The sequence below is a fragment of the Typopeltis vanoorti genome, chromosome 12 (genome assembly GCF_054136105.1).
Source record: "Typopeltis vanoorti isolate ZY-2024b chromosome 12, IOZ_Tvanoo_1.0, whole genome shotgun sequence".
Classification (NCBI taxonomy): domain Eukaryota; kingdom Metazoa; phylum Arthropoda; class Arachnida; order Uropygi; family Thelyphonidae; genus Typopeltis; species Typopeltis vanoorti.
This window is the reverse complement of record NC_143560.1, coordinates 139,780,387-139,795,788: the sequence shown is the minus strand read 5'-3', so window position 1 is coordinate 139,795,788 and position 15,402 is coordinate 139,780,387. Positions and strand designations below refer to the sequence as shown.

Genomic DNA, 15,402 nt, shown 5'->3' with positions numbered 1-15,402 from the left:
GGCTCCATTTAAGTGCTACTGCCTGTGCAGTAGTAACAACAACAATAATAATAATAAATTTCTAATTTAGAATTTGATTTTTTTACCTATATTTTGAATGCAATTGTGAAAACCAAAACTGTTACAGTCTGCATATATAGTAGTTCATTATGAAGATTTTAGGTAAGTGACACTAATTTAAGATAATTCTAGATTTTTATAATTTCCTGCTCTTCTAGTTCTTTCTTATGTCTTCCATTGTTTGCATTTGTTGTTTTTTGTGTTGTCGTTTTGTCATTTCCCACGATTTAACTGCCCTCAGTTAAATTGTGGGAAATCCCACGATTTAACTTTACTTCTATTTTATTTTCCCACAATTTTCCTTAGCTATATTTCTTGCAAATTTCCTTTGTTTGCAGATTGTGACATTATTTGCTAGGAAATTCGTTCACTATAGTGGAGGTTTTAAGCTTTTACTGTTTGTAATATTTAGCTTCAAATAGCACTGGTATTCTATAGGACACGAGCCAGGACTTTTCATTATAGTATATCATTGCATTATGGTGAGTGTATCATATACATTCTTTGGAAAGAAGTCAATGGACACCATAGTGTGACCAACAGCCATGACACCCACCTTAATAAGATGAAGGACCTCCTTTTGCTGTGATGACCTGTAGCAATCCTCCAGGGCATACTTTCCACAAGCTTACAATAGAAATCAATGGGATTTTTAAACCATTCTTCCTGTAGGCATGTAGTAAGGTCCTAGACTGTTGTGGGGCCAGAAGGGACAAGTCAACCCTACTGAAAACACTCCAGATCTTCAATGGGATTGAAATCAGGGCTCTGCAGAGGCCAGTCAGGTGTGGTGATGTTCATTCCCACAAATCACACAGTTAAAGCATCGATAGCCTTATGACATGGTGAAATATCTTGTTGAAAGATATTTGGTCAGTACTGTAGAAATGCATTACACTGCCACCTCTGAATTTCATAGTTGGGGTTATGCACTCTGGTAAGAGTGCATTCAAGTGGCCATCTGCCACACCATTCCATATGCTTGGTAGAGAGTGTACCTTGATTCGTTGCTGCAAAACACAGCATTTCAAGCTTACACATCTCACAGTACATGCTCTTTGCACTACTGAAGATGATGCTGCACATTGGTTCAGTTAATGTTGGGACTTGCATACTGCATTTCTACCATGGATATCCATGTTGAGAGCCTTGGTTCCAAATGTTTTGGTAGATTTGTGTTCCAGATGATGCCCAGAATGCCTGATTCAATGTGTCAGCCAACAACTGGCAGTTTTTACATAAGACCCTACGGTCATGTTCATTGAGTGTGATGGGTCATCAGTGCAGTTAGCACTTGCAGTTGACTCCCTGCACTTCCATCTCAGTACGTTATCAATGATTGTTAACATGCGATGGCCCAAACAACAATTGCCAAACACATAATCCTACAACGTGGCATCTTATCACAACACCTCTTTCAAACTCTGTCAGTTCCCTTCTTGCAACCATTCACCTGCTCTGGACACAGCTACACTGACTTGGGAGTATCATATTCCTCCTGTTTATACTAGCTACAAACATATGATTTGTTTCATTGCATGATGCAGATTGCCCACGGGGATGTCCTTTGACTTTGGCAGCAGTGAATGTCAGGTATTCACTTCCTATTCTGCTTCTAGATCCTGAATAAGTAGCAGCAATTTATTTTCATTTTATTATTAGCTGTCCTTTCTAATGACTTGAAAAATTCCTTTACTTCTTTGTTGATAGAACCTTCTATGGCACCAGAGGTCCAGGTAATGTCATCATCATCATCAAATTCCTGCCATGTACCCTCAAGGGGTACATGGCATAGTACATGAAAAAAATTCCATCATTACTAACTTCCTATGTACAATTTTCCTCCAAATCTGTCTGTTACTTGTCAAGACTCCAACATTATCAGATCTTATATTTCTATCGTCTAAGGCACTTTGTACCATATCCATCCACCTATATCTTGGTCTTCCTCTGGGTCATTTTGCAGCAAACCTGGCAGAGAACACTTGTATTGCTAATCTTTCTTTGCCCGTTCTGTTTAAGTGACCATACCACCTGAGATTAGTTCTGCTAACGCATTCCTGGGTGTTGACAATGTCAAGTTCTTTCCTAATATCCTCATTTTTAATATGATATTGCCATTGATGCCATCTGTTCATGCCTATAATCTTTCTCAGGACTCTCATATCTGCTGTCTCTAGTCTTTGGTCAAGTGTTTTACTTCTGACCCAGCTATCAGATCCATAAGTTAAAACTGGTTTGAACACTGTCTTGTATACAGCTAATTTAGTGTTCTGATTAATTTCTCTCTTATTCCATATGAATTTATTCAATTGACTTCCTACCATACCAGCTTTGTTGATTCTGTTGTCTAATTCCATACTTAATTTACCATTTTCACTAAAAATCGTGCCTGTAGCTGAAATTTTTACCTACTCTATAAGTTCTCCATTCACAATGCAGTTGATATTTTCAAAGTTTCTGCCTATTTTCATTCTCTTTGTCTTTTTAATGCTGACCTTCATACCATATCTATTACAACAGCTATTCAATTTAGTCAGAGAATCTTGCAGACTTGTAGCAGATTTATTTAGAAGTATAACATCATCCGCATAAAACTGACATTAACATCTTTAATTTTGATATCATGTTTAATACCACTTTCCTTCATAATGTGATCCATATAGATGATGAATAACAAAGGAGATAATGTACATCCTTGTCTCACACCAGATTTAACATTAAACAATCTTCCCGTACTTCCTTCAATTCTAACTGCTGACTTACAACTCAAATAAAGACTAAGTATTGCTTGATATAATGCCCCATTATACACCATATAACTGTAGCGTATTGAATAGCTTCTCTCTTGGCACCTTGTCATATGCCTTTTCCAAATCGACAAAACTTAAATATAGATCTTTGTTATATTCCCATGATTTCTCAACTATTTGTCATAAAGTGAAGATCTGATCCTGACAGCCTTTATTTGGCCTGAATCCAGCTCTGTTCTTCACCAAGCTTTTCTTCCACAACTCTTCTCAACTGTTTCTCAAGTATACTTGCATAGATCTTGCCAAGAACACTCAGTAGGGAAATACCTCTGTAATTCTCAGATTCAGTTTTAATTCCCTTTTTATATATAGGTACTATGAGAGCTCTACTCCAATCATCGGGAATTCGTCCCTCTGTCCAGGCTTTCTGAACTATACAGTGCAGCCACTGTAAGACTCTTATACCACCATACTTCGGCATTTCTGGTCGAATATCATCTACTCCTGCTGCCTTTCCACATTTCAAGCCTTTGATGGGTTTTTCTACTTCAAGTATGGATATGTATTCCTGACTACATGCCTGGTCAGTGTTTTTTTACCACTGTGCTGTCATCACTGCTTGTTTCATTTAGCAGTTTTTCAAAGTAATTACTCCATACTTCAAGGATATCTTTTTCTCGCGTTTTCATCTCACCTTTATCATCCCTAATTTCTTTTACAGCATTGTTTCCTCCATTCCTAAGCTTCTTCAACAGCCTCCAGAATATCTTACCACTTTCTTGATATTTATTTTCTATATTGTTGCCAAAGTCCTCCCATGACTTTTGTTTAGGTAGTTTTACACAGTGTTTAGCATTCTTGCATTTGTCTCTGTATTCTCTAAGAGCACAAGCTGACTTAATTGACAGAAACTTTTGATATGCTTTCTTCTTTCCCTTCACCGCCTCTTTAACTTCCTGTATCCCCCAGGGAGTTCTGATTTTTTTATCCTTGCACACAACCTCACCACATGCCTCTCTGGCAGAATCAATCAATGTTTTCTTCAGAGTTTGCCACTGAATCTCCTGTTCTCAAACTCTTTCATTTTTTTTCAATAATCTTTGTGTATTTTAGTCTACAATTCACATCTGAGAGCTGCTCAACTTTTATTCGCTTTAAAATTTTCTTATATGTTATTCTTTTCAATACGAAATTCAATTTTATCCTGCTCAAGACTAATTACTGATCACTTCCAATTTCAAATCCTCTGTACATTCTGGTGTCCTGCACAAGGGAGAAAACATCACTATCAACAATTACATAGTCAATGAGACTTTTTCTTATTCCTTGCCTCTTCTCTCCATGTGAATTTGTGCACATTTTTATGTTGGAACATGGTGTTAGTAATAACCAGTTCATGTCCTGAGCAGAAATCCAACAGATATTTGCCATTATTATTAGCTTTGCTCTTTTCTCCAAATTTTCCAAATATTTTTGTATGTCTCACAATCATTTCCTACTCTGCTATTTAGATCCTCAACAAGGACCAACTTTTCCTTTTTCATTGTGTCAGTTGCTTTTTCTAAAGCTTCAAAAAATTCCTCCACTTCTACCTTAGTAGAACCTTCTGTGGGACCATAGGCACAAATAAGTCTCATTGTCCAGCTCCCCATTCTCATATTTTCCCACATTACTCTACTTGAGACTGACTGCCATTCAAGAAGATTAGCCTCGTATTTTGTGTTGAATACTATGGCTACTCCTTCTTTTCCTTGATTGTCATTGCCTGAATATAACATTTTGTATTTATTGCTCAGAAAGATCTCACCAGTTTTGGTCTTTTTTGTTTCAGCCACCCCTATTATGTCGATCTGGTACTTATCTAATTCCTCAGCTAGCTCCATTTCTTTGCCATTCAGGCTTCTTATGTTGATAGTACCGATCTTTAACTTTTGTGATGTTGAGTTCGGGTTTGTTTTCAGATTTATTCCAGTAGCTGACTTTTTGCTGTTCGCCCTGGTTCCCTGGTGAAAACAACGGGGGCCTTGTTTAACCGGGCGACGCCCCAGCTGGCATGAAATTTTGTCATGTCGTACCATCATTTTTTATTTTGGTTTAACCAATAAGAATACAATTTGGTCGGCTAAATCCCAAATTGTATCCAAGTTCAGTATCCAAGTAGATACCCAACAGGGTGCACCACGAGAAGGTGAGGATTGGACCTTAGGTTAGAAGCCCTAGTCGGTTCTCCACATTCCTTTAAAGGTTATGTGGAGGTCTCCTCTCAGTATACAGCTTTGACCCTTAGGCACCCCCCCAGGTAATGTGACTTTCCAATTTTCCATTTTGAAATTTTACGTTACTTAAAAATTAATTGTTTTTTTAATAATAGTTGTAGTATTCAACACTAAACATAGCCAAAACCTTGTTTTGGCTATGTTTAGTGTTGAATACTATAACTATTCTTTCTTTTTACTATCACTTCATCATAATCATCAAACTCCTGATATATATATCCTCAAGGGGTGTACAGGATATGGTAGTACTATATAAAAAAATGTACATCATTACTAACTTCCTATCTACTATTTTCCTCCAAATCAGTGTGTTACCTTCCAATATTATCAGATCTTACATTTATATCTTCTAAGGCACTTTTAACTGTTCAATCAACCTATATCTTGGTATTCCTCTGGGTCCCTAGAAAAAAATTTGTTTCACTAATCTTTCCTCTCTCACTCTGTTTAAGTGACCATACCACCTGAGATTAGTTCTGCTAATGCATTCTTGGATGTTGACAATGTCGAGTTCTTTCCTAATATCATTATTTAATATATTGCCAATGATGCCATCTGTTCATGCCCCTAATCTTTCTCAGGACTCTCATATCTGCAATCTTTAGTCTTTGGTCGAGTGTTTTACTTCTAACCAAGCTCTCAGATCCACCATAAGTAAGACTGATTTGAACACTATTGTATACAGCTAACTTAGTGTTTTGACTAATTTTCCTCTTATTCCAAATTAATTTATTCAGTTGACTTTGTAACATACCAGCTTTGGTGATTCTATTGTCTATTTCCATATTTAATTTACCATCTTCACTTAAAAATCATTTCTAAGGAGCAGAAATGATTTACTTGTTCTATAGGTTCTTCATTCAAAATGCAGTTGATATTTTCAATGCTTCTGCCTACTTTCACTGTCTTTGTCTTGTTATTGCTGACATTCATACCAAATCTATTACAACAGTTATTCAATTTAGTCAGGGAATCTTGCAGACTTGTAGCAGATTTATTTAGAAGTATAACATTATCTGCATAAAGCAAAGAGCTGAGATTAACATCTCCAATTTTGATATCAGGTTTAATACAACTTTCCTCCACAATGTGATACATATAGAAAATAAATAACAGAGGGGATAATGTACATCCTTGTCTGACACCAGATTTAGCATTAAACCATCTTCCTGTACTTCTTTCAATTCTAACTACTGACTTACAAATAAAGATTAAGTATTGCTTGATATAATGCCCCATTGACACCATATCACTGCAGCATTTCAAATAGTTTCTCTCTTGCGGCCTTGTCATATGCCTTTTCCAGACCTACAAAACTTAAATACAGATCTTTGTTAAATTCCCATGATTTCTCAACTATTTGTCATAAAGTGAAGATCTGATCTTGACAGCCTCTATTTGGGCTGAATCCAGCTTGTTCTTCACCAAGCTTCTCTTCCACAATCCTTCTCAACCATTTCTCAAGTATACTTCATATATCTTAACAGGAACACTCAGTAGAGAAACACCTCTAATTCTCACATTTTGTTTTATTTCTCTTTTAATATTTAATATATGGGTAATATCATAGCTCTACTCCATCATCTGGAATTTTCCCCTCTGAACTATGCAGTGCAGCAACTGTAAGTCGAATATCATCTATGTTCTTGCTAAAGTCCTCCCATGATTTTTGTTTAGCAAGTTTTACACAGTGTTTAGCTTTCTTACATTTGTCTCTGTATTCTCTAAAAGCACAAGTTGACTTATTTGCCAAGAACTTTTGATATGCTTCCTTCTTTTCCTTCACTTTCTCTTTTACTTCCTGTGTCCACCATGGAGCTCTAATTTTTCTAACCTTGCAGACAATCTCACCACATGCCTCTCTGGCTGAATCAATCAGTGTTTTCCTTAGGGCTTGCCAATGAATCTCCAAGGTTTGATTCCTTTTCTCAAACTCTTTCATTTTTAATTGAATAATATTTGTGTATTTTAGTCTGCAGTTCACATTTGAGAGCTGCTCAACTTTTATTCGCTTTAAAACTTTCTCACATATTCTTCTTTTCAATATGAAATTCAATTTTATCCTGCTCATCACTAAATGGTGATCACTTCTAATTTCATATTCTCTGTACACTCCAGTGTCCTGCACAAGGAGAGGAAATATCACTATCAGCAATAACATAGTCAATGAGTCTTTTCTTATTGCTTGCCTCTTCTGTCCATGTGAATTTGTGCACGTTTTTATGTTGGAACATTGTCTTAGTAATAAGCAATCCATGTCCTGAGAAGAAATCCAACAGTTATTTGCCATTATTATTAGCTTTGCTCTTTTCTCCAAATTTTCCCAAAATACTTTTGTATGTCTCACAATCATGTCCTACTCTGCTATTTAGATTCCAACCAAGGACCAACTTTTCCTTTTTTATTGTGTCAGTTGCTTTCTCTAAAGCCTCAAAAAATTCCTCCGCTTCTACCTTAGTAGAACCTTCTGTGGGATCACAGGCACAAATAAGTCTCATTGACCAGTTCCCCATTCTGATATTTGCCCACATCACTCTACTCGAGACTGCCTGCCATTCAAGAAGATTATTTAGTGTTAAATACTATGGCTACTCCTTTTCCTTGATTGTCATTACCTGAATATAACATTTTGTATTTATAGCTCAGAAAGATCTCACCAGTTTTTGTCTTTTTTTTGTTTCAGTCACCCCTATTATTTCGATCTGTATTTATCTAATTCCTCAGCCAGCTCCATTTCTTTGCCATTCAGGCTTCTTATATTGATAGTACTGATATTGAACTCTGGAGATGTTGAGTAGGAATGGGTTTTGGGATTTGTTCCAATAACTGACTTTTCGCTGTTTGCTCTGGTTCCCCTGCGAAAACAACGAGGCCTTGTTTAACCGGGCGACACCCCACTCGGCATGAAATTCTATTATGTTCTATCATCATTTTATATTTTGGTTTAAGTCAATAAGAATACAATTTGGTCGGCTAAATCCCAAACTGCCAGCCCATCCTCGTTCGTTCAGTATCCAGGTAATACTGAACGGATTGTTGGGTGCACCATGAGAAGTTTAGGAGTGGATATTAGGTTAGAAGCATTGGTCGGTTCTCTGCATTCCTTTAAAGGCTATGTGGAGGTCTTCTCTCAGTCATATAGTTTTGACCCTCAAGCAACCCTTTCTATCATTTATTTTCTGAATATAAAATCTTATCTATTATTTTGCAGTATCTCAGGTGGTTTTGTTTTCGATTAGAAATATCAAGTTAAAGATATTACTTCTATTTTTATTGCTGATTCGTACATTGATGGTGCATTTCTTGTTTTCTCTAATTTAAATACAATTCTGTTTTAGAATCCATAATATTGTTATGATCAACAGTTTCCAAAAAGTAAAATAAAAATGAAATCAATATTTCAATTATTTACAGTTTTATCACAGATGTCCATTTGTTATTCATTATGACTGTGAAATAATAGAATTCTATTGTTGAGTCATAATTTTGATGTGTGTGTGTGTGTTGCTGCACACAATGTTCTCATACTTAGTACCACTGCACAGTAGTAATATGGCAAGATTTCTTTCCCAACATATTGTATACACAAAAGTAGCCACACTGAACTGGAATTCTTCCTTCAACAGTAGAATCACTGATCTTTATATATATCATATTTTTGTAGTAGCGGTACCAAATGAATAGACCATGAAATAATTAAATAATTATTTTGGTTAATAAAATAATTAATTCATTAATATAATGAATGAAACAGACTTAGTAACTAAATCGAAGGGGAAAAAATTATATTAGCATAATCTCAACTATAATAACTGACCAATATCAAAACCAAATATTTGGAATGAAATGTAGCAGAATGGAACTTATTTCTAATAGATTTCATCGCAGCAAGACCTATGATGAAGTTCACACCACAGCATTTTGATTTATTGTGATGAATGAGGGTATAATTGAATTGTTTGACTAAATAATGCACTGAGCATTATTCAATGAAACAACTCTTATGTCATCATAAAATTTCAGAAATTTTATGATGACATATTGTTGTTGAATGCTTCGGTAAGAAATGACAGCATACATGCACGTGCACAATAAAGGATGCAGACTGGCAAACATCAAAAAGGAGGAGAGGTATGAGTCGACTTACTATATAAATACTATGCTGAATTAGAATTTTAAGTATAGCTACTGAATGTTAACTTTTAGCCATTCTACTGGGCATGGTGCATTTAAACATCATTATAGAAAATGGATGTCAGGTTTACCCTGCAAATGAAATAACATTTATATACCACTGGAATAGCATGGATACAACATATAAATATAATCTGTACCATGTACAATAGTGTTACCAGAGAACTTTGTTTTACTTCAACAGAGAATTCAGTTTACATGCATGAACAGAAAATGCTTCATTAGCACATTCATTATTTAGTTAAATTGTACACCACACCACACAGTGCTTCAACATTAATATGAAATTACACTCCACTGTCCAGTAAAGGGGAAACTACTGTGAAAATGTCATTGTCTCTCATGGTTTTTGACAATGTAATTTGCCTTTACTGTTTACTTACATACGTGTTTACTTGTTTTAGTGTATACTGTATATAACATTCCAACTGTTCAAGATAATTCATGCTGCATGCTAAACTGAATATGATGTCACCATCAAATCTATCACAACCAAACAAAATTGTGTGTTGAGAGAGAAAGAGAGAAATCCATACCTGTGTTTCTTCAGGGTACTGGAGAGTATTGTTAGTGATCATACTATTGATGATACCTTTACTACCTGAGGTAATGCTATTTGTAACATCTTCACTGAGATCAACATGAAAGAGGTAGAAAATAAACCCATACACAGCAGGTCCCAAGCCATTACAGAGACCACGCATACCAGTAATCATTCCTTGTACTAAACCTATAAATGACAAGGTTACAAATATTAAATTTCATTATTTACATATTTCAAACTAGGAGAACATAAATTTAAAATCAATGAAATGAAAACAGAATAGCTATACATACAATAAACTGAAAAAGTATGTGTGTGTGTGTGTGTGCATGCACTGAATTGTTGTGCTTGTATGTTAAGAAAAGATAAGCCGATAAGGTTCACTTTTTTTATACTAATTTTTATTCTTGAGTTAGAAGAACTAATACAATGAACTACCTCAGCAAACTCTTTTGGTAGTTTTGTGTTACTGCAAGAAAACATGCACAGGTATACATAGGATAATGTGGAGTGGAAAAAAAGAAAAGAAAGTCCACCTAATATCAACTGCACTTAATCAATGAACAAGGCAGTTTTATGTTACGGAAAATATATCTTAAAGTTACATTCAATCTAAAGACATGAAATGCTTCTTAGACATAGCACTAACTAAACATGCAAATTATTTTTAAAAAAATATCTCGAATGGACCCAACAGGTCACATTCACCCTGTTGGGTAATAAAAATAAGCATTCTGAATAAAATAAAAGTTCCAAAACAAAAATGTAATGGTCTTTTGGTAGAAAATACATTGTAAGAATTCTATTACTTATATGTGTTGTAAATCATTAAACAATAATTAATTCATTGCATATTCATGTGATACATTGTGCTGTTTCACTTGAAGTCACTGAACAATATCATGTAACTCAGTACCTCCAAAAGTGCCTAAAAAATAATTTAAATATCATCATGACTAAAACATTTCTTATACAAAGAAAGCCATGAATATAAAATAACAATATTATTAATGGACAAAATCGAACTAATGGTGATCTGGTTGGCCAAGTGTATTGTGTATCCATTTTCCAATCAATAGGCGTGGGTTCGAATCTTGCTAGGGACAGACATATTTGTGAACAGCACTGGGTAGCAGATGAATTTCCTCGTGTGAGACTCCTATCATTATTGGAATTTTGAAAGGGCTTGTAAAGTTCTGCTTTTGGTCTCTAGAACAGGATTTTTATATTATTCTGAACCTTAATCTAAACTTCAATCTATCTGCATTACTAATAATACTAAAAGTTTTCAACCTTTTATGTATGAGATATGCATGAGACCTTTTATGCTGTATCACAAAATAAGATGCTGTTTTCAGTAGATCTTATTACCCAGCTTATGTTCTCTTACTTTAATACACAAATGAAATAATGAAACGTAGGCAATGGACTACAGTAGTTAACTTGTTTCATGTCTCTATATTCAACAAAAAAACTCACTTGTATTATTTTTGGAAAGGTCAGCTGATATCCATGGGGAAAAACATCTGTATTATATCCATTACCATTTCTTTCAGACAGTCACAAACTTAATAAAAAAACATCAGTCATCAATGAGTGCTATTTTTGGCAAAATGACTTTTAAGCTACCAGACTCATATAATGAATCTGTCAAGCATATGAATCCATCAGTAGCTCAGTTGGCAGAGCAGTGGACTATAGTGGGATGTGTGTGCATATGTGTGCTAGCCAGACATCCATAGGTCACTGGTTCAAATCCACCTCAACATAATATTATTTTCAGTCACCATTAGATGGCATACTGTGTGTTGAGTGGTTGTTAGCACTCCTGAAAGATAAATAATTTTTTCATATTTTAGTTGATAATATTAAGTGAAACTGTAAACTTATTGCAGTTTTTGTTTTAAATGGGTATGTACCTTTTATTTTTTTTGCTTAAATATGATATTGTAAATATGGGGACAATGCGTGGTGGAACAATGGCAGCACAGACCATGTTATTGGGTGATTTTAATTTGTGGGATTTTGTGCAGTGTATGTGTAATGTATTCATCACAATGAATACATAACTCGTCGCCTATTGGCACTCACTTAGTGCCAATAGGCGACGAGAATGAAGCAAATGTTAGTGAAGTAGACAGTATCACGATAGGATGGAAAATGTCGGAATTATTGTCAAACGTCCAGAGATGGAAATGCATGAGAATGAACATAAATAAAGAAATAGTGTGCTTGAATGCTATCCTTCATAGATCAAAGCGTGAAACTGAAAAGTTGCAAAAGTGGCAAGAGATTAGCAGGATTGAGAAGAGAAAGAAGCAAGTGGTTCGAAGGAGTAATAATAAATAGTGAGTGAACAAACAAGAAAAAAGTTAAAAAGAAAATTATGTACAAAGACTCAGTGATCGAGGGAGTACTTAATGAAAGTATAACAAAATTGTGTTTCCCTGGTGCAAAAATTCATATTAGTCACGCCATCTAGATGCAAAAAAGGTAAGGCAACAGAACTAATTACCTTGGTTGGCATAAATGATCTGAGAGGCAAGAAGTAATCTATGAGAGAGGATGCAAAGGAGTTGTAGAAGAAGCAAAACTGAAAAGCGAGAAGGTGAAAACTGTAAGCTTCCTAACACGCTATGATAGAAACAAACTGAGGAGGAGGAGGGAGTTGTTAGCAAATGAATCAATACTTAGGTTATAATAAATTTAGTTTAATCCTTTATCCAAGTGTGTGCAAACAAAGTTTGCGTCTGAAGTATCTTCAGGACTGGGGTAAGGTGGTACAACACCAGGGTGACTTCTTGCAATGGTGGAGCAAGCTACCAACACTCCTATCTCAGTGCCTCCCATAATGCAAAACACATCTCCTTGCGGATATGTCTAATGCAGGGGTGGCCAACCTATGGCACAAGTGCCAAAAGTGGCGCATTGCACGAATAGAAGTGGCGCACTAACTCCAGAGAAAAATTTTAAAAAAAAAAATAATTGTATATGATTTATATATATATATATATATATATATATATATAAACACGCAATTAACCTACCATTAATTCTAGAGTGTGCACTTATTATACTTGTTTGATCTTGAAGCAACAGGCACCAGGAAATGCTGACATGCATCACCAGTTACTCAATCAGTTTACAGCTGACTCTCGTGTCATAACGTTCGATGAACTTCTGAATCGATGTGAGTGAACAATTCTGTGTCTTTGAACTTATATGTTTTTATTAACAGTTCTTTAAGTTTAAGATAAGATATCTGTTTTCGTGAAGACTTAATATAGTTCTGTAAATTTAAAAATAAATTTTTTCATTTTGCTGATTACTGAAACCTGCAATTATTCGGTGTATTTGTATGTGTGTGTTTTTATGTGTTTTTTTTTAATACAATATGTTTCCTTTTTATTTACGTATAGTAGATTTATTCCTAAAATTTAAATGATCATCAGCAAAGCTTTCGTAATGAGGATGTTCGGGTTGTGTGTGTGTGATTGCCAGCTGATCGACTGTTTTATGGCAGGAAGCGATCTCGTATTTCATTGGACATAATATATTACAAGAGAGAGACGAAAACACTCTATGAAAAAAAAAAAAATATATATATATATATATATATATATATATATATATAATATTTTTAAACTTATAGAACTACATTAGGCCTTCATGAAAAGAGTAATCTTATCCTAAACTTGTAGAACTGTTTTTGAATGTTCATAATGTTTAAAACCATAAAATAATTAAAATAAATTATTTAATAATAAGCTTTACTTTTTGAAATAATTTCTTTACAGTCAGTTACCCATTACTTTGCAAAAGAAAATGAGCAGAAGAAAAGCAGAAGGTGATAGCAAATGCCAGTTTAATGAACTGTGGGAAAACGAGTTCTTATTTATTGCAGTTCTTTCAGGAAAACAGTTGTGCATTGTTTGTGAAAGCACTCTCTCAGATAATAGAAGACATGATCTTAACAGACACTATAGAAAACGTCAAGCTGAATTTGAAGAAAAACTGAAGTTAGTTCCTGGGTCTGAGTTGCGGAAAGAATAGGTGGTTAAGAAAAAGGAAGAAATAAAAAACAGATAAAATATATTTGTGAAACGAAGTTGTGAAAGTGTGGCAATGCTGGAGGTGTCTTATGAAATTGCCTTTGTGTTGGCTAAAAAACACAGGCCTTTCTCTGATGGAGAGGAAGTTATTAAGCCATGTATCGAAAAATTTGCAAAAAAGTCATGGTGATAAGAATGTTGAAAGAAAAGTAAACCAAATTGCTCTGTCCAAGCAAACAATTACAAGATGCATCAAAGAACTTTCCCATGATGTTACCGAGCAATTGAAAGACCATATTCATGCTTGTTCTTTCTTTTCTTTAGCCTTGGACGAATTGGCTGACATATGTGATGTAGCCCAATTAAGCATTTTTATAAGATGAATTGATGGTAATTTTAACATCTTTGAAGAACTTATCAGTTTTGAGTCACTTCATGGAAAAACCAGAGTGTCAGCATATTTCACAAAGTAAAGTCATGTCTAGAATATCAACAACTAGATTCTAGTAAGCTCATCAGTGTGTGCACTGATGGAGCACCGTCAATGATAGGTAGAGTTTCTGGAACTGTAACTTTAGTTGAAAGGTTTTTAGGTGGTTCTCTACTAAAGTATCACTGTATTATACATGAAGAATCTCTGTGTGGAAAAACTCTACTCATCTCTACCTATAGGAGTTGCCAAATGGTGTGCCACCTTTTTAATAAATTACTCTGGATTTAGAGAAAGATGTTGAAAGTTTATTTTTCACTTGGTTAGAATATAATAAATTTAGTTTAATCCTTTATCCAAGTGTGAGCAAACAAAGTTTGCGCCTGAAGTATCTTCAGGGCTGGGGTAAGGTGGTACAACACCAGGTCGACTCCTTGCAAAGGTGGAGCAAGATACCAACAGTCCTATTTCGGTGTCTTCCATGATGCAAAGCACATCTCCTTGCAGATATGTCTAATGTTATGCATTAAGGGAAGGGCCACTACCCACACTAGTTTTGACCTTTATTGAGGTCTCTTCAGTGGGAGCCAGGCCCAAGTGGAGACACCAGCCAGAAGCATTAGCAAGGTCATCTCTACCTATATCAAAACTAAACTAAACTAAATTTATTATATTCTAACCAAGTGAAAAATAAACTTTCAACAATACTTAGGTTGTGCAGAAGGATGTAGGATTTATGGATCAATGGTCTGCATTTGGCAGAAAGAAGGATCTGTATAATGCTGATGGACTGCAACTAAATGGTTTGGTGTTAGGTGTCTAGAGCTTTGTTCACTGAGCATTCTGAAACATGAATTCAGGGAAACTTAAGCAATTAGGCTGGAAGCAGGCAAGTTTGCATGAAGGCACCAATAAAGTAAGTGTAAGAATGACCACGAGCAGAATCTAGTCTCTCAAGCAAAAATATTAAGCAGTTGTATACAAAATATACAGTTGGTTGTTGCTAAATAAGTGGAATTACAAGGCAGGTGATTATGACAAGTTTAGAAGGAAGCTTAAATCTGTGCTATAGCATAAAACTGCAAAGGAAAGA

The 15,402-nt window shown here is 35.1% G+C and overlaps 2 protein-coding genes across 2 annotated transcripts in view; one reads left to right on the top strand and one right to left on the bottom strand.

The window, feature by feature from the left end:
• Positions 1-15,402, bottom strand: part of LOC150101259 (solute carrier family 71 member 1) — a 268,455-nt gene that overhangs the window by 23,449 nt on the left and 229,604 nt on the right. The window contains exon 11 of the mRNA XM_090401592.1: positions 9,820-10,013. Within this exon, the coding sequence (XP_090257718.1) occupies positions 9,820-10,013 (194 nt within the window). The remainder of the gene's footprint in view (positions 1-9,819; positions 10,014-15,402) is intronic.
• The window catches only part of LOC150101260 (ribitol-5-phosphate transferase FKTN-like), a 353,950-nt gene that overhangs the window by 300,897 nt on the left and 37,651 nt on the right, over positions 1-15,402 (top strand). The window lies entirely within an intron of this gene.